At 45.5% G+C, this 27,497-nt stretch overlaps 1 protein-coding gene and 1 long non-coding RNA gene across 5 annotated transcripts in view; one reads left to right on the top strand and one right to left on the bottom strand.

Annotated features, from left to right (window-relative positions):
• Positions 1 to 3,268: 3,268 nt before the first annotated feature.
• Positions 3,269 to 27,497, bottom strand: part of Nphp1 (nephrocystin 1) — a 52,205-nt gene continuing 27,976 nt past the window's right edge. For 3 of the 4 annotated variants that reach the window (XM_048459821.3, XM_048459822.3, XM_087911223.1), the window contains 10 exons: positions 25,431 to 25,559; positions 22,759 to 22,833; positions 20,858 to 20,968; positions 18,941 to 19,023; positions 17,314 to 17,390; positions 15,338 to 15,437; positions 10,164 to 10,276; positions 8,037 to 8,110; positions 5,372 to 5,416; positions 3,269 to 3,730 (listed from right to left, as the gene is read on the bottom strand). In XM_048459821.3, the coding sequence (XP_048315778.1) occupies positions 3,458 to 3,730; positions 5,372 to 5,416; positions 8,037 to 8,110; positions 10,164 to 10,276; positions 15,338 to 15,437; positions 17,314 to 17,390; positions 18,941 to 19,023; positions 20,858 to 20,968; positions 22,759 to 22,833; positions 25,431 to 25,559 (1,080 nt within the window). In that variant the 3' untranslated portion in view covers positions 3,269 to 3,457. The remainder of the gene's footprint in view (positions 3,731 to 5,371; positions 5,417 to 8,036; positions 8,111 to 10,163; positions 10,277 to 15,337; positions 15,438 to 17,313; positions 17,391 to 18,940; positions 19,024 to 20,857; positions 20,969 to 22,758; positions 22,834 to 25,430; positions 25,560 to 27,497) is intronic. The other variant, XM_048459823.3, reaches the window with a different exon arrangement.
• Positions 13,131 to 19,643, top strand: LOC146892569 (uncharacterized). Its single transcript, XR_015739093.1, has 4 exons — positions 13,131 to 13,706; positions 14,762 to 14,850; positions 14,991 to 17,980; positions 18,586 to 19,643. It is a non-coding gene; the product is annotated as an uncharacterized LOC146892569 (long non-coding RNA).

The raw sequence follows: 27,497 nt of genomic DNA, 5'->3' as shown, positions 1-27,497 counted from the left end.
ACAAATGACTCCTCTGCCTCCTTAGTCCTTCATTGGGATGATGGCTTTCCCACGTGCTCCTGGGATGGGCAGGCAAGCTGCCCTGTCCATAGGGACGCTATAGACTCTGGAGATTCCACGGAAGCATGCAACACTGTGGAGTCACCAAAGCCCGAGACTCCCTGCCCTTTAGAATCATCTCAAGCACCCAGGCCTGGGGACCTCCAGCCGACCTGATGACAACACACTCAAGCCGTGGCCAGAGGGGTAAGGTGCTTGCCGTGCAAGTGTGAGGACCTGGGTTCGGATCCCCAGAACCCACATACATCTGATGCACTGTGCATCCACAATCCCAGCACTCCTAAATTGAGTTGGGAAGCAGAGGCAGGAGAATCCCAGGAAGATGATAGATCAGCTAGCCTGGTACACAGAGCAGAAAGCAAGAGACCCTCCCCAAATGAGGTGGTCTAGGACTGAAATTTGAGAATATCCTCTGAGCATCACACACACACACACACACACACACACACACACGCATGCACAGGTACGCACAGATACACATTGACTCTTAAAGGCAGTAATAAAGAGGTTAGGAATCTGAGTAAGAATGGGCCTTGTGGCTTAGTTTCTATGCATCTGATGTCGGGAGCCTCCTCACCTTCCAGGGAGGCCCCTGTGGAGGAGGCTTGCCCTGGCCTGCCTTCTTCTACCACTCCTCTTCCCCACAGGCTTAACGCAGTCTGTGGCTGAGCCTCACCTCTCAACACACATGCCCCAGGACTGTTTCCAGGATGTTTTTGGCTCCTTGACAACCCTTTCCTGTTTTGGAAGCTAAAATGTGGCATTTAAAAAGTCAGAGAGGTTTTGCTGAAAAAACAAGATTCCACTGACTGAAAAGGAGGAGTTTCTCACGGGGAGGGGCACATCACCCCATGGCTCTGTCCCCTCTATTCAGGCTGACTGGTCATGTCCCTCCCCTTCTGACTCAGCGCCACCCAAACTGTCTGTGGCTGTCTCTGTACTTTCCTCCTATGTCAAAAACTCTGAAACTGTCCACAGGTATCAACCCATGACACACTTCAAACGAGCAGGGAAGACAGCCTGAGAGCTCCGAAAGCGGGTCATCCTGGCCCGCATCCATTGAAAGGAACTCATTGGCATTCATTTTCATCCCGAATGCCCAGGCGCAGGCCAAGAACAAGCCAAGCAGTTAAAAAAAAAAGTGGATTCTACAGAAAAATCTCACTTCACAGGGGGCGTGGTGGTGACTTGGTCTCAGGTTCCTTTAAAGACAGGCCCCCAGGAGACTAAGGGGTTGAGCAACTCAAGGGCTGGGTAGAACAGAAGCTCTGGAGTCCCTGTACACATCTGACTAGGCAGGATCTCCAGGAGCAGCTTCTGGAGAGACCCTGAGGAGGAGAGGAGATATCTAGGAAGTGTGCCTTAGAGTGATGGACAGAAAGGGTGTCCTCAATAGCCCCTTATGTTGTGGAGTAAGACTTTAACTGGGTAAAGGTGTGTTACATTTGTTTATGCTGCATTTGTTTAACGATGTAAGGATGGGTTACATTACTTTGTGCTGCATTTGTTTTAATTTTGTAAGGATGTGTTGCATTTGTTTCACCTTGCCTGCCTACAGCACCTGATTGGTCTAATAAAAAGCTGAATGGCCAGTAGCTAGGCAGGAGAGGGTTAGGCGGGGCTGGTGGGCAGAGAGAATAAGTAGGAGGGGAAATCTAAGAATAAGAGAAGAGAGGAGAGAATTAGGAAAATGCCCGGAGCCAGTCAGGCAACTGCCAGCAGACACAGAGTAGGACATACAGAAAGAAAGGTAAAAAGCCCCAAGCAAAATGTAGATGAAGAGAAACAGGTTAAGTTATAAGAGCTAACAAGAAACAAGCCTAAGCTAGGCCAGCATTTATAACTAACAAGTCTCTGCATCATGAATTGGGAGCTGGTTGGTGGCCCAAAAGCAAAAACCCGGTATACCCTTGCCAGTCACTGAGGGCAGAAAGGGGTTCACACAGTGGCAGAGCAAAGGCTTCTTTTCAAGGTCAAGTTCCCATTTACCCGTCATGTTTTGGGCCAGGAATCCTGCCAGACCATGTTAATTTCTGAGACCAAGGACCATTGTGGTTTGGATATAATTTAAGTATATCCTCCTAGATTTCACAGGTTGTAAGCTTAGTCTCAGGATGGTAATGTCAAAAAGGGACCTTTAAGGGTTTGGGCCTAGTGGAAGTTGGAATAGCTCACAAGTGTCATAATATGACAAATTTCTAATAAAGGTCTTTTACTGGTCAATACACTGTTAAAAACGTATTTCGGGGATGGTTGAGGCTGACCTCTTCTTCATTGGTCCATATTTTTGTTCAAATACCTTTCTTCAATTTTATTTGCACAGTTTTTTTCTTTTAAAGAATATACTGCATGGGACAGCGGACTGACGGTAGTAAGTACTGCTTGTGTGCACATGTAATTCTTATATTTGCATGATGAGGTGGAGCCTCTGAGGCAACAGACATGATACACGGCATATCAACTACGCCACTGACTGGCTCTGACCTTATGCGAGTCTCTTCAATGGTGATGATCAGAACCTGCATCCTAGCTACCACAGTGTACAGACACAATCAGGTACTCGGGAATGGCCACTGGTACTTCACTAGTAATCAGGCTACCTGGCAGCACAGCTGGGCACCCGAGGAATGGCGGGAGCTACTATTGTTAATGATAAAGGTCTGAGATATTTGGCAGCAGTCGTGAGTTTCTCTGAAATGCACTAAGACCTGGATGTTCCGTGAAACCATGTCAGCACCACACTTTAATGTGAGTAAAATATTTTTTTTTTGACAGAAGACTTTTTATATGGACTTGAAAAGACAATGATTGCATTTGTTCTTATCTGGGGTAAATCAATCCAAATGTCAGACTGAATTAAATGCCTAACAATACAATTTCTCAAATGAACCTACACATATCATCAATAATAGCCCAAAGTTTATATATTCTGCATATTAGACTGTTTGTCTTTGCAATGCTGGGGTTGGAGCCCAGGGCCTGGCAAAGTATGAGACAAGTACTCTATCACAGAGCCCTGCCCTTGGACACTAAACTTGCATCAGTCTTATGTCTTGGAAATATCTCCTCCAGTTGGTGGATTATATTATCACTTTCTTGGATAATCACTAATTTTGCCTTTGATAAAAGCTGTGCTGTTGTAGACACCTATACCTTCAGTTTGACACTTTAGTTGGTGTTTTGAAAATAATTCAAAGATATAACAACATTCTTTATAAAATGTATTTTATTGTTTCACAAACAACAAAATTATTAGATATTTCTTTGAAAATAGAATTTGTACACAAAAGAATATGATCTAAGTTCTAACCAGTCCATTTCCTTTGGTTCTGCCATTTGAGCCAAGTCATCACGGGGAGCTCCCAGGGTCCAGTGGGGAGCGGGGCTGTGGCCGCTGTCAGGCTGAGCTCTTTCTCATTTCTCCCAGGAAGTCATAGGTCTGCTCTGAAAGGTCAAATGGTTTGTGGACCCCATCTGGTGACAGCAGAGCCTTTAGGGAGCCCTCGTTCTCTCTGCTCTGCTTGAGGAAGTCAGCGATGACTTTCCCTCGCACAGCCTCCGTCTCCTCTTCGGCCCACTTGAACGGGGGCAGCATGGTAGAATGCAGAAGAGGGAGCACACAGTCATGGTAGACCAGGAGGAACTTGGCCTTCAGGAACTCTTGGTCTCTCTGGGAAAACATCACCACAGAGGAGCTATGAGGAGACTGGTATCTCCTCAAAGTAAAGAACTTGCTCTCAAAGTAAAGAACCCTGTGAGCTGCCAGCTAAAAATAGGACAGAGGACCTCGCAGGGAATGGGCCCTGAGTGGTGGGAGCGAGAGTCTGACTGCGAAGTAGAGCTTAGGGATTCTCCCTAAGAACTCTGCAGTGGCTCTGTGAGACCAGCCTGTGTCTCCTAAGCACCACTGAGAACATCACATGTTCCATCAAGGAGACAAAATGTTGCAGTCGACTCTAGTCTGACAGACACACAGACACACATATACATACACACAAAATGTAAGGTGTATGTACAGGCTTGGCTGGATTATAATCTGCTGGAAATAACTGTCTCGGTATGAGAAAGAAGTGGGGCTGAGCACAGTGGCGCATGCCTTTAATCCCAGCACTCAGGAGGCTGAGGCAGGTGGATCTCCTTGAGTTCTAGGTCAAACAGGTCTACTTAACAAGATCCAGGCCAGCAAAGGGCCTTAATAAGAAGACCTTAACTCAAGAAACAAAACAAAGAGAAGTGGCAAGGATTCTGTGGGATCTGGAGGAAAGAGGCCCAAGCAGGGGAGACTACTGGAGAGGAGTGAGGGCTCCTCAGTCCTGAGGGCATCATACCCTCTCTAGACAGAGTCAACAGGCTGGGGTGGGGATCTCAGAGCACACGCAGCCGCTGCTCACACGGAAGGTCGGGCACACCGTGTATGGGGCGGCACTCACCCACTGCTGCTCTAGAAAGGTCCAGAGCTGCAGACTGGGTAGGTGCAGTGCTACCCGTCATGTGGAGGCTCAGGTACAGACATAATGGCTGCAGTTCCTGCTCCTGACCAAGGTGTAGCCTTTTTTATTTCTGTTCTTTTGTTTTCCTCTTACATTTCTTATAAACAATTAACACTTTCAGGTGTATCCAGCCTTCTGACATTGGGACACAATTGCTTCATCTGCAAAGTTAACTCTTGAAAACCATGAAAAAAATTCAACAGAAAATCTAAGTGTTTTAAGTGCGTTTACAGTTTTGTGTGGGGCCAGACCCATAGCTGTCCGGGGCACATGTGGCACATGGGCTGGGGCACATGGGTCGGATGTGGCCACTGCCTCCTTTTGTAAGCGCATGTTCGTAGGAACACAGAGCTTCGGGCTTTCACATGCTGTCTATGGCTGCTTTTCCCCCCGACGACAGTAGCCTTGCTGTGAGAGAGACACCGAGCCCTGCAAAGCCTGTCTGAAGTCACTACCTGGTTTTAAACAGAAAACGCCTGTCGAATTTTCTGTTCAGTGGATTCTGGCAGTGATATCTCGCCTCACTGGTCAAGGCCAGGCTTGCCTGGCTAGACCATGTTTCTGCAGGTGTGTAAACAGAGGATATTTGCTAGCTAACTGCAAGACTGATTTAGAGACTATTTCAGTAAGTAAAACTCGGATCTGAAATGCCTGACTTGTTTAGGGCAAACATGCTGCTTTCTTAGACCGTGTTTGTGCAGCCACACTGACGTGCACAGTCTAGCTGAGTAAGGCGTTACACCCGGGGCTGCCTCCCTAAAGCAGAGGCCTTCTTACAATGCATGGAAAATCAGTCTCGAGGTCAGTGTGAAAATCGTTACCTTTTCTGATCGTTTTAGTGTGCTTTCTTTCTCGGCCCATGAACTCTAAAGAAGAAAACAGAAACGCCGTATTAGTCAGACCACTCACAAGTCCTGGCAACACCTTCTGCAACTTCACCCTGTAGTTAAGGTTATGGGCAGGGTCAGAATTGCTGCACAGAATCTAATACACAAGAGGCAACACTATTGCCAGCAACTCAGAACCAGCCTGACAGGGAAGGCAGGCACATCGGCAAAGGACACCTCAGAAACCTGTGGTTATTATAAGGCAAAACAAACTTATCAAAAGAATGGGTAAAGCAAATGCCTGCCAACCACACACAAGGTCTAGAAGTCATGAGCTTCCAAGGTGAAACAGCAACAAAAATAGGAAGCCCTGCCAACTACCCCATGCATGCCAGGGACTCTGCCTGGCACACTGGTGATGGTGGGATGTGACAGAAGGAGGATCTGCAAGTAAACATTTCCAGCCTGTCCACAGGCTTCACAAAACTTAAACAGAGAATCCAGAGATCAGCGGAACCCACATAGGGATGAACTGAAGACCTTGGCAAAGCAAGGTCCCTGGCAGTCTGTAAGGCTGGCAAAATGTGCCCAGCCTCCAGGCTGACTGTCCAGGGTTGATTTGTGTATATTTATAGGTAATTACCTATCAGTACTGAACTCTACAGGTAACCTAAAAGCATCAGCCCCTCCTGGGTAGGACAGGTGCCTATGGTCACATGGCGCTGAGAGAGAGACCCCCTCTTCATCTCCTGGAGGAAAGATGTGCTGATGAACTGACCATGAAGTTTTGGTATGGGCAGGGCTATTTCTGCCTCCTGGAACCGTGATACCCCAACCTCCTGCCTCTAGAATGAGACTCTTTCCAGAAACACAGCATTTTATGGCAGACCAGGTGTCATTATTATCAGGACACTAATCACAAACTAAACTCAGCTAAGTAAAGCCAGGAGACTCATTTACCTCAAATGTAAATCTTAAAAGACAATATGGCTTAATGTGAAAACCACTTAGTAACGTAGACTCACTGTCTGGAAAACCGCCAACTGTTTGTCAGAAAGGTGCAAAGACTTGACTTTAGCTTTTAGTTCACAGAAAGCAGTGCAGGATTTCACACAGAAGGACTCGGTGGGCATAGAAAGCATGCGTGGGGGTCACTGCGACCTCGCCAAGACCCAATCCTTTCCTTCTGAATCAAACAGAAGCCTATCTTTTCCAGGTCCCTTCAAGTTAAGAGGATCACATGACCGGTTTGGGCCAAGGAAATGTTAGCAGAAGTGATAAGGCACTTGAGGCAAAGACACTGTAAATCCCAAGATCAATCTTTGCCCTTTCCTACAGGGGCAAAGAGCAGAAGAGAAAGCCTCTCATTCCAGATGGTTCTAGAAGAGAAGTAGCCTTTTATCAGCCTTTACCCTCGGGTAACTATGGAAAGGAATCATGCTGGATGGCTACCATTAGTGAGAAACAACTGAAGATATCCTACCCCAGGCTGCTTCTCAGACCTTCACTGGGAAGCCTGCCAGCTTTCTTGACCTCTACTTGCAAAGTACACCTGGCCCTCTCCCTCTTCCAAGCCCGTCCTGTATCGGTTAAGATTCTCAGCTTGCTGTGGGCCTGTTGTTTTGTCTCTAGACTCCAATATGAAAATAGCCTTGTTCTGCTGTGCAGGCTCCTCTGATATTAAAGCCAGAAAATACGTCTTCAACCAGAAAAGTCCACTGTTGTGCCACGAGATGGGATTATAACTGAACCATGGCTTCCCTTTGGAAGTTCTCCTATGCTCTTCAAGAAAGCTGGGTCCAGGAACACTGGGCACAGCTTACTTTATGAATAAAACCCATTAAAACTGCCCTCGTGCTTTCTGGGTCTGTTCTAGAAGATTGCCTCCCTGTCTTGTGATATCACTCTTAGCAAGACTTTCAGCTGACATGGCCACAATCGTCCTGGACATGAGGAAGCATCCTTCAGTGGACTGTCCCGGTGGCCCATCACCCCCTGCCTTCCTCGCTCTCCACATGCAGCCTCTCACCTTGGCCACCCATGGCCCCTCCACATATCTCACACCAAACTGGATCCAATCTGCCTCAAAGTTTCGGCTGATCCTTCCACACCTGTGACACCATTCCTGTCAGCAGGTCAAACTGAGGCCCCAGCTTTTCATTAGGTCCTTCTCACCTAAGGATCCTTAATGAGGCAGAGTCCTGATCGTCATTTGCTGCTTTCGTTAAATCTTTGAGGCTTCCAAAACAAACTCAGCTTTGGCACCTGCCGTATTATCTGTGTACGAGCCTTGCATGGTCACAAGGCTGACCCTAATGCTTCAGGTTGAGACACATAAAACATCAGCTTTAGGGATTCAAATTCAACTGCATATCAGAGATTTCAAACTGTTCACTTTATTATCAGCTGCTGAATTCAATTAAAGAATGTTATGCACACCCGACTCTCCTGAAGCTCAGCTGACTGAACACAGACTGCTCTGGAGTTTTGCTCTCCCAGCATCCTCTAGGGCATCTTACATGCCACTGCATCAGGGAAGGTAGTACCTGGGAGTAATAGTCACCACGCTTGGGAAGATGAGGCTGAGTTTGCTAGACAATGAATGGGGACTGGGAGATACTGGGATACAGCAGGTTTCATCATGGTATATGGTACCCACCCTGAGAGCATCCATCACGTCAGGCTGCTCCAGGAGCAGCGGGAAGGTGGCCAGCACTGGATGACTAATTAAATCTGAAACACACAACAGGAAGAATTCAAACTTCTTTCTGATTTGACTGTATCTTATTTCAGTATATCTTAAAATTATTATGCCAGTTATTTGCTGCTAGCACTTTTTACACACTTTGACCTCCAGGAGGGTTCAGAGGCTCAGAGCCCTCCTCTTTAATCTCTCTGTGTCTCTACATCTGACCTTAGGAAGTTTTGAAACGAGGTGTCCAATGAGGGTGGCCACACTGTGTTTTCTGTAGAAGGGGGTGGAGGGAGGTGGAAGAGCAGTTACAATTCCCTGGACAAAGACACTGGAATCCATTCGCAGGGCCATAGGCGGTGCTCTTGCCCTGACTCCTCCCACAGGCCCTTCCTCTTGATGCCACCACAGAGGCAACACATGGATTCAAACGGTGGCATTTGTTTCTGGAATGCAGAGTGCAATACAGTCTGCCATCCTGTGCCTCAGTAGAGAACCACAGCCAGAATGACCTCCCTGCCTCTGGGAACAGCCAGTAAGCCTGCCTTTGAGCAGTGACGCTGGTGACGGCTCCCAGTTGTTAAATCCAAGGGTAAGCGATGGTTAGAGCTCAAGTGTCACTCCCTGGAGTTACAAGGATTTCTTTAGACCTTTCTGTGCGGCTTTGACTCTGTTCTACATGACTGGGGCAAGACTCTGCTGTAGGCTGCTTTCTAACAGGGAACGTAACTGTTCACAGTGTGAGGCAGCACAGGGCGGCCATGCTTCTGCTGCTGCATCCATGCCTGCCCACCCTCAACTTCGATCTTGCCAGCACAGATGCATTTTCTTGCCTCGGATCTCCAAGCACATCAGTTACTCTAATCAGAAATGATTCCTACGAACAATTAATTAGTCTAAAAGGCTAAAGGGTGTAATTGCGCTATTTTATTTTGAAGCCTGGCTGCTCCATTAGGGGGACTACAACCATACTTTTCTCACTTACTCGCAATGGTACAACATCATATACCCAGAAGGCCACAGGTATCTGGACACTTACTGATTTCTAGAGTTTTGGTGATACACAAAAGATTAAGATGTTCTACTTTAGCGTGTTCTTATAGCACATTCACTCCTCTTGGAAAGTTCATTCATGTATGACAGTTTGTTGATTTTTAAAATTATTTTTAATATTTTACTTGGAAAAAAGTTTTGAATTCAAATAACAAAGATTGGGGAGCTGAATGAATGTCTAAAGCACGTGCTGTACAAACATGAGGACTGGAGTCTGTATTCTCCAGAACCCAAGCAAATGCCAGTTGGGCATACAGTTTACTCACATTCCAGTAGAGGGTGGACCCACTAGCCAGTCAAGCCACGTGGGAGAGCTCTGGGCTCAGTTGAAAGGCCCTCCCTCAGTGAATAAGGTAAAGAATGATGGATGAAGATGGCCAACACTAAGCTTGGACTTCCACATGCATGTGCATTCGTGTCTACATACACTACACAAACATACAATGAAAGAGAAGTACCAAGAATAAAAATAGTGCATAGAAACTACAACACTATTTGATTTACTGACTTACAACTGATCCACGGATATACTTCACTATTTTAAGAACAGTTATTTGAGCCAGGTGGTGGTGGTGCACACCTTTAATCCCAGCACTCGGGAGGCAGAGGAAGGCGAGTCTCTGTAAATTCTGCCTAGTCTACAAGAGCTAGTTCCAGGACAGGCTTGATAGCTACAGAGAAACCCTGTCTTGAAAAACAAACAAATAAACAAATAAAAAAGAACAGCTATTTGGTATGACTCTGGTTTCTTCCTGATAAGATGACATGCATGGGTCACAGGTGAAAATAGCTGATTCCAAAACCAAAAAGGAAACTGTTTCTACATAGGCTCAGGATCTTAAAGGCCCAGAATGGAAAAGAAGTCGGAAAGAACTGAATACACTTGAGCTCACAAAGCCGCTTCTAAGTGATGTGTTGGCCCCGGTGCTATTTAATGTCTTACTCCATGTGCCACATCTGTAGGCAGGAGATACAGGCTGGCACAGAATGCATACCTTCAAGGGTTGCAGCACCAACCCACAGGAAACAGCCCAAACTTACCAGCACTCTGCAGGTTCGTCCTGTCTCTCAGGAGCACATCTCCAAGAATTTGTCGGTAAAATTTCAGTAGGTGAGCGGAGCACATGCTCCCCACCAAGGTTTCGGGCAGCAGGCTGATGGGAGAAGAAAGGCACCCATTACAGACCCTTTCAACCCAGCCTCCTGGGCTTCTTCTGTGTGTTACGAAATTCCAACTTTTATTATTAGAAAAAAAAACATTTTGCAGTTTAAAGGAAAACTAAGCTCACACTCGGGCACATTAAGCCAGAGATAACCGGCCCCTCAGATATACATCTCTAGGTCTCAGCACTGTGCTGCACGCCTGTGCTCCCATGCACACACACCCATGTTAAATGTCAAATACAAAGGAAAGTCATTAAAGTGTTGTTCTGGAAAGGGACTAGAGAGTTACAAGCTTGAACAAAAGCATGCTGCTGCCAAGACTGATGTGGTGGAAGAAGAGGAAATGCCAGTTCAGACTGTTCACGGACTGGGTGGGACAAAGGAGGCATGTCAGATCTGAACTGAATCCTGACTTTGCTATTTCCTAGCAGTCAGATGAGGGATTAATTAATCACTCTCGGTGTGCTTTTGTTTCTTTATTTGTACGATGCCAAGAGTAATACTCGAATTTCAGGTTACTGAAGGGATTAAAATGAAGCAAGTGTAGCTTTCAATACAGTGTCTAGTATACAGCAAGGGCTCAAAAACATAAAAGACAACAACTTAATATTGAAGTTTAGATGGTATCAGCTTAAAATAGATTATAACTTTTGGGTGTAATATGTAAAAAAATCTCCATGGTAAACACACACACGTGCACACACGTGTACAAACAAACATACACAATCTACAGACTATACACAAATGGAAACAGAAAGGGGAAAGTATCAGTGCCAAAAAAATCAATTAAACAGAAAAAGAAAACAATATGAAAGAAAAAAGCTACAAGACACAGAAGATAAGTAACAAAAATATCAAAATGATGACACTCCCATGGGCAACTATATTAAATGTAAGTGGATCAAAACTCCCCAGTCAAAATGTACAGATTGGAAGAAAGAATTTTAAAAGATAAGTCCAACCATATGCTATCTATTAAGAAGCTTGCTTTAGACTCAGGGAAAACATAATTCAAAGGTTACAAAGGCGGCCTCAATTTTTAAAATTAATCCTTCCTTTATTTTAATATCCAGTGAATTTTAGAAGAGACAATGATCACACAGGTAATGCTCCGACTTCTGGCTGGTTGAAAGGGGAGGTGAGTGTGGCCGTTAGGCTGGTGTGCGGGAGCAAAGGAATCCACGAGTAACTAACTTCAAGGAATGTAGATGAGCACCCCAACCACTCCCTCCCTCTGCATTCCTAGGGTGTCTGACCATAGTCACATGCACTATCTGGCTCACTGAGCATGCAAAAATACTGATTTAGTATAAATTCAAGTTAGATTTCATAGGTTGATTGCTGAGGACCACTTATGGTGCCCCAACGCCACCATGCCCTATAAGTCCATGCTGTGACTCCCACGGGTAGTTAGTCTCCATCTGGCTGTGGCCTCTCTGGGAAGTACTCCATGGAATGCCAAGTACAGGGCTCAGGCTGAAGACCTGCCACTGATTTTGCCAGGGGAAGGGTGGACCGTTCCTTCCTCCTATTGCCCCCTTTTTTTCCATCTGTCTGGAAGGCGTGGGTACTCCCTTCCTTCCACCTCCCTTCTCCATGAGGCAATGGTGTCTCACTTTTTTTTCTTAGAAATTTTCTCATTTTTTCCAGGACTAAGATGACCAGAAAGGCTAAGCTAAAGGCTGAGCAGAAGTGAAAACACGCTTCACTCAACCTCCACCTGGAAACCAGCAAACAGGAACGGAGTGCTAGAAATGTGACGAATGAATCCAGCAGTAAAATTCCTACTGTGTTTTTAAACAAGAGTAGACTATAAGTAAAAGAGAGAAAGGATAGGAATGCATCAAACAGACGAAAGAAAATATCTTCAACATCTTTGTAGGAATTGATACAAACCACCGCTCTGGATCCATGTATCCTGACACTCAGAACCCCAAGAGCCAGAACTCAGAACCCTCTCTCCTCAGGACCTCAGAAGTCTGCCTTTGGTCAAACCAAAGTAAAGCTAAGCTCCTTTGGAAAAGGATGGTCTACGCCTTTGATATCAGCACTCATGAGGCAGAGGCAGGTGGATCTCTGTGAGTTCCAGGGACAACCACAGATACATAGTAGAGACCCTATCTCAGAAAAAGAAAAGAAAAAGAAGGACGGAAGAAAGAAAAAAAGAAACAAACAAACAAATAACGGAGCTACTGTCAGGTAATATGCTCACCACCAACTGAGTCTATGGGCCCAGTGGTCAGGGCCCTTCCTTGTTCAAAGAAACTGGTTCAAGAAGTGGTCTTAGCTGGGCAGTGGTGGTCCACGCCTTTAATCCCAGCACTTGGGAGGCAGAGGCAGGAGAATTTCTGATTTCAAGGCCAGCCTGATCTAAGGAGTGAGTTCCAGGACAGTCAGGGCTACACAGAGAAACCCAGTTTCAAAACAACAACAACAACAACAGCAACAGAGATGGGTCTGCACTTTGTATTTTCATGTCTTATGATATGCAAATGATACCGAGGGCATATGCAAAAATGCTGGATGAGTGAGGGGGCACAAGCAAGCTGCAGCTGGGTCTTGGGTGAAAGCAGGCACCAGTGAAAATTGAAACTGGGCTTCTTGTCAGTGTTCATGCCTCCATGGTCGTATGCTTCTTGGCATAATGGAAAGAGCCTCACTGAGCATCTCTCAGCACTGAGCAGAAAAGAACTGTACTTAACCACAGGTGAAGCTGGTTAAGTACATCACCCTTTCCAGAACCCATGGGGAGTGGCTTGTCAGGTAAGTGAGGCTGCCTAACAGGAAGGCCCTGCCCGTCTTCACTTCCCTGGTGTGGAGGCACAGAGAACTTGTGCAAAGCTCACATGCTGGTGCCCAGCCCCTCCCCTTGAACCCACAGCACACGTCTCACAGCCCATAATCCTCTGGCCCCAGAAAGTCCAAGGCCTGGTTTCCACGAGAGCCGGCCAGTGACTGGATCACACCAACAAGGTGCTCACAGCAGAACGGCAATTTCAAGACCCAGCTCAAGTCTGTGGGTCAAAGAAAGGTACACACAGCAGACAGGCAGGAGAGCTGGGGACAGCCGGAGTGAAGACCTTGAAAAGCTCAAGAGGATATGAGCAGAAAAATTTCTACTTAGAAATTAAGTCACACATCCATTTCTGTGCCTACTGTGAGCTGCATTTAACATGCTTCAGTTAGTCCTTGACGTCTGGGGGGTGGGGGAGGCAGGGACTATGGACTTTTGCCCATGACTGTACAACCCAAGGGCAGTGCTTGGAGCTTCACAGAGATAGATGCCTTCCTGACCTTGGCCACACAGAGGTCTTGATCCTGAGACAGGAAAGAGTATCTGAGAAGCAGAATTTGAGGCTAGAAAGCAGCATTGAGAGCAGTCCCTGATGGTCACTGATGGGCCCTGGAGTCTGGCCACAGGTGAGCGATGGGGAGCAGTGAGAGGGGGAGTGAAGACAGACAGGATTTGGCTTTTCTCTCACAAAGGCTGCTACTGTGAGGCATTTGTCTTCCTCACCTTGAAAAGGAACAATTTTTCAAAGACTGGCCAAAAGCGGGGAGGGTGGGTGGATTAGAGGCTCTATGAGTATCTAAGGAGAAGAAAATTTAAAAAGCCAAGAGTAAATAATCCCCATGAACACATTATTAATGGTTGCTGACAGACTGAACTATAAAGGATACCTCGTATGTCAGCACGAGGCCAGAACCAGGGCTGTCCGGGCTGACAGCACAACCTGGAGGGGCAGGCCAAGCCTTCTTCCACTTCCCTACTTCACTAAGAATGTTAAATTCTAGCATTCACTTATTGTGTGTGTGTGGGTATGTCTGCCGCAGCATGTAGACAGGGGAAAGGAAGACGCCCTTAGGAGCTAGTTTTCCCCTTCCATCAGGTGGACCCTGGGGATCAAACTCAGATGGCCAGGCTTAGTGGCAGGCACTTTGATGTGAGAAGCTATTTTGCTGACAACAGGAATGTTGACTGGGGAGCAACAAGCAGGTCCTGGCAGGGCGGCCCTCTACAGCAGGCTCTGTTCTCTATGCTGTCTTCCCTTTCCTCGGTTCCCACAGTCCCTTTCCTTCAACCCTTCAAAGTCCCCCAGTCCTACGAGCTAACACACACCTAGGTGTTTTTACCCATAGGAAATGTAGACATATGCAAATATTATATGCCAATATTTGGAGTTTTATTCCTGATCAGATCTAGAAACATCAGGTAATGCATGGATAAGTCAAGAGTAACCTATCCATAAAGGGCAACGCCATTTAGAATGAAAAGGACCAAGTTACCAACACACCCACAGCATGGCTGAGCCTCCAGTGCGTATCACTGAGGGAAAGAAACCAGATTCCGATTATACAGTACCATTCATGAGGGTTTGGAAAACAGAAAAGTGCTAAGAAGACATATGAGTGTCTGCATGAGGCTGGGGTGGGAGCCCATTGACATGAGAGAACTCTTTTTTTTTTTTTTATAGAGAATGAGATGCTCTCCATAGTGCTTGCAAGGACTATTATTACATCATCATGTACATCTGTCAAGACTTGAGAACTGCTTGATAAAAAGGTAATTTTACTACACATGAATTATGTCTTCCTAACCCTAATATGAAAATGAAGACCCCTTAGGATAGGACTACACTGGTAAGACCTGTCTATTCAAGAGTCTAAATTATCTAACATGATATCTGTTATTTAAAAACCTAGGTGTATATAACTGTGTATCACGTGTGCCGGTGCCCACGGAGGTCAGAAGGCATTGGGTTCCCTGGATATGGAGTTATGGATGGCTGTAAGCTGCCTGACTTGGGTGTTGGGAACCAAACCCAGGTCCTCTGGAAAAGCAGTCGATGCTGTTAACTACTGGGCCATCTCTCCTGGCCTGACATCCACCATTTGAGACACCTGAAGAGGAAGTGAATCTAAGCTGTATGACTGTTCTGTTGCCTGTTGGATTTTGGAGGAGTACTCAAAGAGGCAAAGAGGAACTAACAACAGTCAAGGAGAAGCCCCCACTCCAGTTATCCCCCAAGGGAGGCAGGTCAGCCACTCACCTGAGCATGGCCCTTGATCTCCGGTTCAGAGAGCGCAGTTTCACCAGCAGCTGAGGCTGCCTCAGCATGCTTATCATCTGAGGGAACACACTGCCCTGGGCTACGAAGGCATCAGGAACATGGAGACAGAGTTTAAGTGCTTGGGACAGAGTTCATTTAAACAAATATTGAGTGAGAACCCATAGCCAATGGTGCTGGATTGCATGAAAGGCAATGGTCACCGCCTACCTCCCGGAGCCTGTCTGGACATGAACGCCTATGTGTCTGCAGAGGACCCTCACAGGGCACCGTGACAGGTACTCTGTGACATGAAGAAGGGGAGCTGACAAAACATGCCTGGCTCCAGGTAGACCCAGACGACCCACAGACTCCAAAGCCCTCTTGTTCTGAAAGGTGGGACCCCATACTATGGGGCAGTGGTGAGGGTCTACAGCACCAAGCCAGGACCAAGATGGTGGAGGCATGCCAAGGTACCGTATGACACTCTATGAGGAATGACTGCACTATCCTACTGTCCATTTTCCTGCTTCCCCAGCACACTGCCGGGTGCATGGTACTAACACTGCTGGGTGGATGGTACGAAGGGCACTCAGTTTCTTTTGGAGGGCAACTTCGCGTGCATTCAAATAGTCTTTGAATTAGCTTTTTCTACTCATTCTATATTTGTCACGAGTATTATGCTGGCAGTTTGATGTCAACTTGACACAAGCTAGAGTCATCCGAGAGAAGGGAGCCTCAGTTGAGAAAATGTATCCGTAAGATCATGCTGCAGGCAAGCCTACATGACATTTTCACAGTTAGTGGCTAATGGGGGAGGGCTAGCCCATTGTGGGTGGTACCTTCCCTGAGCTGTGGTCCTGGGTTTTATAAGAAGGCAGGCTGTGTGAGCCATGAGGAGTAAGTCAGTAAGCAGCACCCCTCCATAGCTCCTGCCCTGTTTGAGTACTGCCCTGTCTTCCTTTCAAGATGAACTACAGTGGTGGTTTAAAAGAAAACGGCCCCCAAATGGAGTGGCACTATTAGGAGATGAGGCCTTTCTGGAGATGGTGTGTTCTTTCTGGAAGAAGTGTGCCACTGTGGGGGTGGGCTTTGAGGTCTCCTATGCTTACACTTTTGTCCAGTGTGACAATTCACTTCCTATTGTCTGTGGACCAAGATGTAGAACTCTCAATTCCTTCTCTAGCACCATGTCTGCCTGCATGCCACCATGCTCCCCACCATGATGATAATGGACTAACCTCTAAATTATAAACTAGCCCCAGTTAAATGTTTTCCTTTAAAAGAGTTGCCACGGTCATTGTGTCTCTTCACAGCAATAGAAATCCCAACTAACACCAAGTATTGATCCAGGTCCAATAAAAAGGAGCTGAGACAGGGTCGCCATTCTTCACAATTTTCTAATATAAAGTCTCAGATGTGTTAACAAAAAACACACACTTAGATAAAAGTGGCTCCATTTCCATACAACGTCACATTAAGGACTGTGACTCAGAGCAGAAAGTGTGTCTTGTTAGGACACAGGGACATTCTCACAGCTCTACTGCCTGCCTTAGCTTGAAGGAAAGGAGGGTAATGCAGTTTGGGTTTAGATGTCACGTATGTATGTGCAGACATACATGCAGATACATACACACACACAGACACACACACACATACACACACACTACATCTTTTTTTTTCAAAAAAGACCTGTAAAGAAGAGGTGGTGGGACCTTTTGAGGGTGGGGCCCTCAGGGACACATTAGGCCCCTGGGGCTGTGCCTATGAAGTAGACAGAGGGACCCTTGCTGCTGCTCTGTTTCCAGCCATCATGGGGGAAAGACTTCTTTACCACATACTTGACCATGCTGTTCTTTGCTAACACAGGCACAGAGCAACAGGGCCAGTGACCACAGAAAACCCCCTTCCTTTAACTTGCTTGTGGCAGAATTCCGGGGTTAAGAAGCCCCTAACAGAGGGTTACACATAGACTGTACCTCTTCTGGACACTGAAGGGTCCACTTCAACACCTTTTTCGTAAGGAGTGCCACCATTCAAGAAGAGTTCATATGTTCTATAAAAGAACAGCATACGTGATGGTCCGTGTCTTAGGCATTCGCGAACCAGACTCAGCCAGGCATATGCTTCAGGACAAAGGTATTCTCGGGTACTTTATCCAACCATTGGGAATCAAGAATCAAGTTGCCGATTCTCTCATGGGCAGCATCGCAACGGCATATGCCCCCCACTTAGTACTAACTGCATGCAGAAAGGGTGATTTTCCACATGAAGAGCTAGATCCTGACGTCACTAAAATGATATATGTCAATAAATGACTCTTATTTCTCAAATATATCGAGTCATTATATGCATTGAAGTCATTATTAGCTTCTACTGCATTCTCCTCCTCCTCCCTTCCTCTCTCCTGCCAGGTAAGCGCTGTATCTCTGACTTGCTGCCCTCTGGCTCCCATGTGCTTCTCTTTTATGGGAGGACAACTTATGTGTGCACAGAGAAGTTAAAAGTTATTCGCCATTCTGCTCTCTGGAGGTGTTTACCTGGATCCACCCACACAGCTCTGAATGAATCGAAGTGGAGTCACAGTGTTCATATCAGTCTGCGATTTCCTCCACACAACATAGCTGTGACTCCATTTCCGGACAGGTAGGCATACATGTCTCCTTATTTCCTCTACTAAGCACAATATAACCCTACGCTATATTGTAATATATTACAATTTATGTATACTAAGTATAACACATTTTTTTTAAAAGAAATTGTAAGATATCAGGGTTCCCATAAAGATCCACTGGTGACAAATGCCCTCTCCTCCTGCAAGGGTGACATCAGATAACCGTGGCCGGAGCTGAGAAGGCTGTGAGGGAAGTGTTGCATAGCCATCCTCACAAGAGGCTTTGAAATAGGAAATAATCTCCAGGTTAAAGATGGAGGAGACTGAGACCTGAGATGTTAAGGAACATAAACAATCACCCAGGAAGAGCTGGGTCCAAAGCTCTGGATGGTAGAACTTCCCACCCAGAATCCTAGTCTAGGTCTGTCCCTCTGTCTGTCCGTCTGTATTCCTCCTCTGAGGTAACTGTTTATATCCTTGACTTAGTACCCCAATTTAAAATTGTGATTGTCTATTTTCTTGTTAGCTTCTGAGATGGGGAGGCAATCCCCTCACCCTTGTGTGTGGAACATAGGCATTGGCCCAGGCTTCTCTTACGGCTTCAATTTGTTCAAAGTTGTTGCCACTGTGATTTCAGCATCCTGCCTGTTGGGAAGGCAGAGGATTGCAGATGACTCAGCTGCCCCCTCTCTGAAGGACGCCAGGCTCTGTTTGCAGCGTGCTGAGTGCAGGGCTCTCATAAGGACTACAGACTGAGTGTCCTCAGCAGACAGCCCGTGCAAGTATCCTTTAAAACACTGATCTCCAAGTCACTCCTTTCTTACTGGGTGAGAATGTACACTGGTCTCCATCCTTTCTCAAACACCAAGATCAATGTGAAAAGCCCTCTTTCCAAAACTTGTTGAGCTATTAACAGAATAAATCAGAGGAGGATAGTCCCTAGGAATTTTCTACAAAGTTGCTCATTTGTGAGGGATAATAAGCCCACTTACTTTGCTGGAATAGGAACTCCGCTGGCATCGAAAAGCTTCAGAAATACCCAGCCGCAGCTTAACTCTCCTCTCTCCCCAGTAGACTGTGAAATAAAAGAGGCACAGAGAATGGTGTCTGAGATAACCACTCATAAGCAGTTAGCATTCACTCTGAGGACTAAGCTGTCCCTCAAGGAAAAGAAGCTGTAACATGCCAGGGCTTCATTTTACCTGTAGGTCAGATGTTAAAAGCGGTACTTCAAATGACAATCCCTTAAACCTGACCCTGAGCTAACTGTTGCTATTGGGTCTCTAGTGCTAACATAATTTGGAGACAATGTCAAGTTGCAGGATACTATATGACACTCTGAAGCTTTGCTTTACAGGGGGATGGAATAGAGGAATCAATAACTCAAAGATCCCCTGTGCAATATTCCTTTACACTGTGTAAATATATATCACTGTGACTGGCTTAATAAAGAAGCTGACTGGCCAATAGCTGAACAGAATAAGGTTAGGCAGGAGAGCCAAACTAAAGACATTGGGAAGAAGAAAGGTGGAGTCAGAGGAGTCACCAGCCAGCCAGAAGGATCAGGACATGTACGAAATGAGGCAGCAAGCCATGAGCCACATGGTAGCACTTAAATAAGAAATATGGGTTAATTTAAGTTGTAATAGCTAATTAGTAATAAACCTGAACTACTAGTTGGACATTTATAAATAATATTAAGGCTCTGAGTGGTTATTTGGGAAGTGGCTACTGAGACACAGAGAAACTCTGTCTACAATCCCCTTGCTAGGAAGCTCAACCCTCCTGCCAATTGCCAGGGACCACTGGGGCTCGCTTGACTCTTCTCATGTCCTACCCACCTGTCTTGAAGATGCACAGGACGATGTGGTAAATGAACACGGTCTTCCTGTGACAGTTCTGTCTAGCTGCAAGGCCAGGCTTATACGCTACACCTCTCAAGCTATGACCAGAATATGGATGTGCAGAGTCACTAATGAGGGTGGACACCGCAGGGTTTAGTATTCTCGTGACAAACATTAAAACATGTTTCTCATGTTCCCTTGCCACTTTCTCAAGTCACTGAGCAAGAACTGTGACCTACAAAGTTAAGTGGATTTGGCTCCTGGAAGGCAGAGGTGATTGAACTCCCCGCCCCATGACTCCCCCCCCCCCCCCACACACCAGAATATCCTCAGGGCTTTTTAATTACCTCTGGAAAGTCCCACACTTTATCAGTGTTTGCTCTTTAAAAGCAAATGGGGTTCAGTGAGGCTATAAATGCCAACAAATACCCCTTTGCTTTAAACACCACTTAGCAGCACCGCATAAAAATCAGGAACCAGGGCAGTGCAAAGGTTCAGTGAGCCGAGGGGTCGGTTGCCAGCCTGACGACCGGGGTTCGATGCTCAGGATCACATGGTGAAAGAAGAGAGCTGACCCTACAACTGTTCCCTGACCTCCATGGTGTACCCACGAATAAATAAATACTTTTTTAAAACGACAACCATCATCACGCCAGTTCCTTCATAGTTCAATTTCTGATACACAGAAACCCTCCCCTGAGATTAAAGTGTGAATGCCCCCCCCCCAGGCATGTGTGTTTGAATACCTGGTCCCAACTGGTGATGCTATTTGGGATTTGGACCATGCTAAGGGAAGTGGGCCACGGGGTGGGCCTTGAGGTTTCTGGTCCAGTCCTACTTCCTGTTCATGGTCTGCCTCCCTCTGCTGCTGGCTTGTCTTCCCTGCTACGATGGAGTGAGTCCCTAGAGGTGTAAGCCAGAATAAACCCTTCTCCTAAATTGCTTTTGTCAGGGCATTTAACCATAGCAACAGAAGTGTGGCTAACACGGCTTCTATTATCAGACACATTTCTAATTGTTCCCCTTTGATGCATCAGAATAGTTTGTCTTTCAAACGTGACATACATTGCGAATGTAAGAAATTCCAAGTTCAAATAATATCCCAAGGTCTGGAGTTGAAGAATTGGACCTGATGAAACAGTCCCCATCGAGCAAGCATGGCAAGATGCCAGTGACCTAGAATGATAAGGAAACCAAAGTTACTGGCGAAAGTGAAGAACGGGCAAGGCTTCCAGTCTCATCTGTCTGCAAGAGCTCATGCCTTTGAGTTATAATAGAGGGAGATGGGGGGAGAGCAAGGGAATGGCTCAGTGAGTACAGGGCTTGCTGCCAGACCTGCGGACTTGAGTTTGGTCTCTGGACCCACATGGTAGGAGTACTGACTCCTATAGGCTGCCCTCTGACCTTCACTTATATATTGTTCATATATATGCCCACACGGATGTGCTCAAACAGACAAATGTAAACAAAACAAATAAAAAAAAACTTTATAGAAAGTAGATAGACCAGGTTCACATGTCAATGGCTGGAAGTAGAAACATTTAGCTTCACTGTTGACAGGGAAATTACCTTAAACTTTCTTGATTTTTTTGCTTAGAGCAGGGAAAGAAGCAAACTACTATAAGCTAGTCCCCAGTCCTGCATGTTTCCCTTACACAATCACTGCTGTTTGCAAGCAAAGCTAAAGCCAAGACCAATGCGCACTTGTCATTATTCCTGCCTTACAGACATCCCATTCCCTTTGTTCAATCCACTCCATCTCCCCGGACAACCATACCCCCTTTCCTGCCTAGGAAACCCTACCCATTCCCCAAGGCTTAGTTTCCCTTGCTCAAAGTCTCCCTTGGGCCTGTGGGATGAACCCTCCCCTCCTCTTGCCACCATGCTTCCAACACCCTTGGAGCCTCACAAGCACTCCACTCTACCTAAATGGTCCACAGACCCCAACTCACAGGCAGCACCAAGGACAAATACCACAGTGCATGTGTGTCCGTGGCCAGTGTCCCTCAGTAGTGGATATGGAGCTATTCACAGGTGTTAGTGTGAGCTCCCACATGACTAGCTCACGTGGAGTGCGTGCTCAGTTTCATTCAAGAAGCTCACTCATACTCATCCACGCTTCCCAGTAGCCTGTACTCATATCCTGGGAAAACAGAAAACCCTACCCTTACCACTGCATGTGCACAGGGGGCAAACAGTGAAGGTCTGAGCCAGGAGACAAGCAGTGCTCCCTAGAGGCAGGTGTGAGGGGAACCAAGGGCTTTGATGAGTTGTGCCACAGAGGAGGACACATGCCACATCAAGAGAAGTGGCTGAGCCTCCAGCATAGCCTGTGCCCTCTCCCTGACCCTCTGTCTTGTGCTAAGACCTGACGCAGTAAGAGGAAGGGAAATGAAGGGCTTCCAGAGTACAGTGGAACAAGGGAGTGAGTTGTGGGAGGGCAGAGAATGCTCAACAATGAGTCCTTGGAGGTAGAAAAAAAGTCAACCACAAACAGTACCGTGAAAAGAACAAGAAGACAGCCTTAACTCACTAGTGTCTATGGAACTGACTCGGCGGTTGAAACCCTAACCTCATCCTGGCCCTGACAGGACCTGGGTGTAATGCACTAGGCCCTGAGGTGCTGCCTTTGATTTATATCTGAGGAAAATACAGGTGCCATTAGCACAGTTGCAAGATTTCATTTCTGAAAAATACCCCAATCCTAATCTTAACTTCTTGCTTTCTGCTCCATCAAGGGACATTTCCTAACACTGAAATCCACTGAGAGGCAACTCACAAAAATCACAGCTCCAGGGACTGAGGGCTTGAGGGATTTTTGCCAAAACTGGCAAAGAAAAACAAAGACTACAACGATTTCCATTTGACTCTATGCACTGCACGCTCCATGTACCACACTTTGGGAGCCTCATTTGGATCATACACTTCTCAGGTAAAGAAACCCACTCACTCAGCAGATAACTTACCTGGGGAGAAAAGGTCCATGTTTTGGGCTTTTTAGGCTGCCAGACCGCTCGGACTGTATGGATGTTGCTCAGAACCTGAAATGAGATTGTCTCATTTGAAACCACACTGTGGGAGCCTTTGAGACTCCTGCACTTCTGAGTCCCAAGACATCAACAGTGTGCCGCACTGGACAGCACAGACGTGTGCTCTCTCTGTCTCTGCCTCTCTGTGTGTATATAGGACAAAGATAACAGAAGAACAAAAGATTAGAAGGAAGAGAAAACCGAGCACCCAGCTGAGGGTGGGGACAGTGCAGAGCATATGTTCAGCACGCGGGAGGCCCTGAGCTCCATTTCTACCAAGAGAAAATCAGCAAAGATGAGGCGTCCAGCTGAAAGTCTGGGGCTCCTCTCCATCTCCCCGCTACCCAGGGCACCAGAGCCCTTTAGTGAACTGCTCAGAGACTTCGGCTGTGTCGGGGGTCGTGGGGGGGATGTCTCCACAGGTGCCACATTCTTGCTTGGTATCAACAGCAGCACCTCTTATTTGCAGCAGTCTTAGATTTCTCGTGGAAGAATAAACAGTGTGAGGATGTGCGCTCCTACTAGACACACCTAAAACATAAAATCTGATATAAATCAGTTTTATGAGTTACTATCTATGATTTTGTCATAAATTTTATTATTTTCATGTATTAATAAAAAAATTAAACTTCAAACTAAAGTTTGATGTTGTGGTGTACATTTGTAATCCCAGCAGAAGCAAGAGGATGACTTCCAGCCTAGCCTGGGCAGGACACTGTCTCAAACAAACAAACAAACAAAGCTGGCCTCCTAGTTCTTGTGAAAGGCCAGACCGGGTGTATCTGGGAGACTGTCTTTAAAACAAACAAATAAGCAAACAAACGGCAGTTCATCTCCTTTTGGTCACCAGTGGTCACCGGTGACACTTGCTGGCAGTGGTTCTATACAGAGGTGTGGAAATGAGGATCACGATTAGACATTCCACATTCAATGAAGGATGAACTCATGATCACATGTGAAAGTTGAAGGCCACCTGCCTGCTTAACACTCTGCCCTCCCATCTAGCCCAGCACATTTGGTTGATTCTCACCTCCTCCATCTCCCTCTGCAGCACCCTCCTAAGTTTTGGCCATCATCCCTCAACAATCCTGTCCATGTAGTTCTCCTGTGCTGAGTGGAGTCCTAAGTGTTTCACTCATATTAACTCACTTAGTCCTCACATCAACCCTGAGGTCAGTGTGAGCAAGGCCATATCATTTGGTCAGGTCTTATGCCAGCAAATGGTGGAGCTGATTAGTCCTAAGTGAGCTGGCTCTTCATTTTGTTCAGCTCACAATGACACTTGGCTGTCCTGACCACCAGATATTGCAGGATTTCTCTACTTATCTTTCTGTTAGTGTTGTGTAGAGCTGTTCCATTTCTCACTGCTGCAGCAAAATAACCAGCCACAGAAACTTAAGGAAGGTCGGGTTCACTGGCTCACTGCTTGAGAGTATGATGGTAAGAAAGTACCTCTAGATGTTGCCACAAGATCTTGAGGCAGTTGGTCACACTGTAACCTCTACCAGGGAACAGAGAATGCTGCTACTCAGCTCACATTCCCTTCCCCTTTCATTCTGATTAGACAGAAAAGGGGAAATGCTATGGGATGTCTCTCTGTATGCTGTGAATATGTGTTGTTCTCACTGGTTGATAAATAAAGCTGCTTTGGCCTATGGCAAAGCAAGACAGAGCTAGGTGGGGAATCCAAGCAGAGATACAGGAAAAAGGAGGAGTTGGAGCGAGGCATCATCCAGTTGCTTAAGGAATAACATGCCAGCAGATTGGTAATGCCATGGCCACATGGCAATAATTAGGTTAATAGATATAGGTTAATTTAAATGAAAAAGCTAGCAAATATTATATAATTAATATCAAGCCTCTGAGTGGAACTGGTGGGTGGGAGAGAGACATCCAGATACAGCCTGTGACCTAAGTCTATGGAATGTGCCGGGCCTATTCTGCATGGGTCTTCCCTCTCTGGTTTAACTCAGTCTTCTACTCCTAGGCTTTTAAGTTAAGTTGGTAGCTTAGACAAATTACTTTGAGTCTTTATTCTTCTGAGAATTTGCAGTTAAAGCTACAAATTTCTATCTAGGCACTAAGAATTTTCTCATAAAAGATATATTTGTTTTAAAATAATCATTCAGACTTTTTTTGGTACTATGTGAAAAACAGTCTCTAGAATCAGGGAGGAATAGAATGGAAAGCTTTGTATAGACATGGCAATGCTCTATTTTCTTACTTAAGGTGTTGGTTATATCAGCGTATATATAATACTATATACTTCAATACTAGAGTTAAGACCTGGGCTGGGTATAACAGTAGGAGATAAGCATTAGTACCTTAGATACATTAGCTCAGATAACATCGCCAGTGATGTACCAATATCACGCTGGACAACTCAGTGAACCAGGAGTTAAACCTACATAATCAGAACCAGTATGGGTGCAAGAAGCCTTAATGTGTATATACTGTATGTATTATATATATATATATATATATATATATATATATATATATATATATATATATATATATATATATATATATATTACATGGTGCTAATATAATCCTTTCCCCTTATCCTGGGGTGACTTGATTTAGCTTCCAGTGGACTTGGTTCTTACCTTACTACCATCAAATAGACAGAGGCGCACATGTCTACTAAGAACCTCTATGCTTGTTCCTGGGAGAGGAATCATTTTACAGCTCCAGAGGGTCAGAATCAAAGAAACACGACTTTGTCTTGACATAATCTGAAAGGAAAATTAAGCACAAAATTTATTACTATGATTTGTTATTTATAATAAAATCAATTAATTTTACATAACATCTTTTTTGTTTTTCAAGATGGTTTCTCTGTATAACAGTCCTGGCTGTCCTAGAACTTGCTTTGTAGACCACGCTGGCTTCAAACTCACTGAAATCCACCTACCTCTGCCTCCCAAGTGCTGGAATTAAAAGCGTGTATCACCACCCCAGCTACAAAACATCTTTTATAAATGGAGCTTAAGAAAATAAATACAAAGCTAGGTAGCAATTCACTCTGGAAATCTCAGAACTTAGGAGGTGAAGGAAAAAGATTGGGAGTTCAAGGCTAGCCTGGGCTACATGAGACCCTGTTTAAAAACAAGCAAGCAAAGGAATAAAAAGAAAATACATACAGATTTTAAAAAACAAGAATTTTACACAAACATATACACAGGTTTCAGTGAAGTACACTTACTATAAAAAACAGTCATTTGAGGTAAATTTTCATACAGCTATATTTGAAAGTTGCATTTTTTCTTAATTACTTACAAACTGCAATAAAAAGGACATGCAGGAAGGACTCACAGGTGAAATAAATGATTTGACTATGGAATCAGTATATTATAGTCTCCAGTCATTCCTATAAAATGTGTGTGAGCTATGCTGAGGTAGCTGTCCATGAAGAGCAAGCCAGTAAGCGGCACTCTTCTGAGGCATCGACTTCAGTTCCTGCCTCCAGGTTCCTGCCTTGAGTTCCTGCCCTGACTTCCCTCAGTGCTGGAGGTGACCTGAGAATTCTAAGAAGAAATATGCCCTTTCCTCCCCAAGTTGCTTCTGTTCAGGGTGTTTTATCACAGCAACAGAAACCCTATTTAGGACAATCCCTTTCTGAGGCTGTGGAGTGGTTGCCTATAAGTTGTAGGTTAGCGGTTGTGGAGGACAATTCCCAGTGCAGCTTTCTTAAGTCAGCACCCATGCTGGGGTGGGGCTTTTCAGGGACACAGCTACACAAGGCACCCATGCTTCTTCTTGAAGTGGCCCCATCGACTGGCTGGTTCACACTGGACTCCACAGAATTATTTCTTTGGTCTGTCATGGGCATCTTTATCTGGGGTGAACAGAAATATCTCCCCAGTAATATCACACAGCAGAGGTACTTCACCAAACTTCAAAACTAACGCTTATTGAGCTAATGTTTATTGAGTTCCTATGTGCCCAGAATTGTTCTTTATCATTCAATTCCCACAATAACTCTGTTGAAAGAATTATTGCTATTATTATTAATCACTCCCTTTTTGCATATGAAAAAAATTGAGGTAAAGAGTGATTAAGAGATAGAGGGCTAGATAGGGCTGCAGAGACGGTTCAGTGGTTAAGAGCACCAGCTGATCTTCCAGATATCTGGAATTAGATTTCTAGCATCTACAGGGTGGCTCAGAATCATCTATAACTCCAGTTCCAGGGGTCTCAACTTCCTCTTCAGGCCTCTGCAGGCATCAGGCATGCATGTGGTACACAGACATACATGCAATCAAAACACCCAAGCACATAAAATTTAGATAAAATTTATTTCTTCAGGAAAAAAATGATAGAACAGCCAGAGCACAATGGTGAGATCTTGTCTCAAAAAAAAATTAAAGAATGATTAAGATATAAACTTAGATCTACCACAAGACCCAGCCACACCAATCTTGGGCCTATACCACTCTTGGGCATATACCCAAAGAATGCTTAATCATCATACCATAAGGATACTTGCTCAACTATGTTCATAACAGCTTTATTTGTACTAGGTAGAAACTGGAAACAACCTAGATGTCTGTTCCTCAGGTGTAGGCGGGAAAACCAGACAGGAAGTGGAATGCCCCCTCATGTTACATCCCTCAACCAAGGAAAATATAAAGAAAATGTGGTACATTTGCACAATGGAGTATTACTCAGCT

Source organism: Myodes glareolus, chromosome 10 (assembly GCF_982192425.1).
Source record: "Myodes glareolus chromosome 10, mMyoGla1.1, whole genome shotgun sequence".
Lineage (NCBI taxonomy): Eukaryota > Metazoa > Chordata > Mammalia > Rodentia > Cricetidae > Myodes > Myodes glareolus.
The sequence above is the reverse complement of the archived record's forward strand: the minus strand, read 5'-3'. Positions and strand labels throughout refer to the sequence as shown.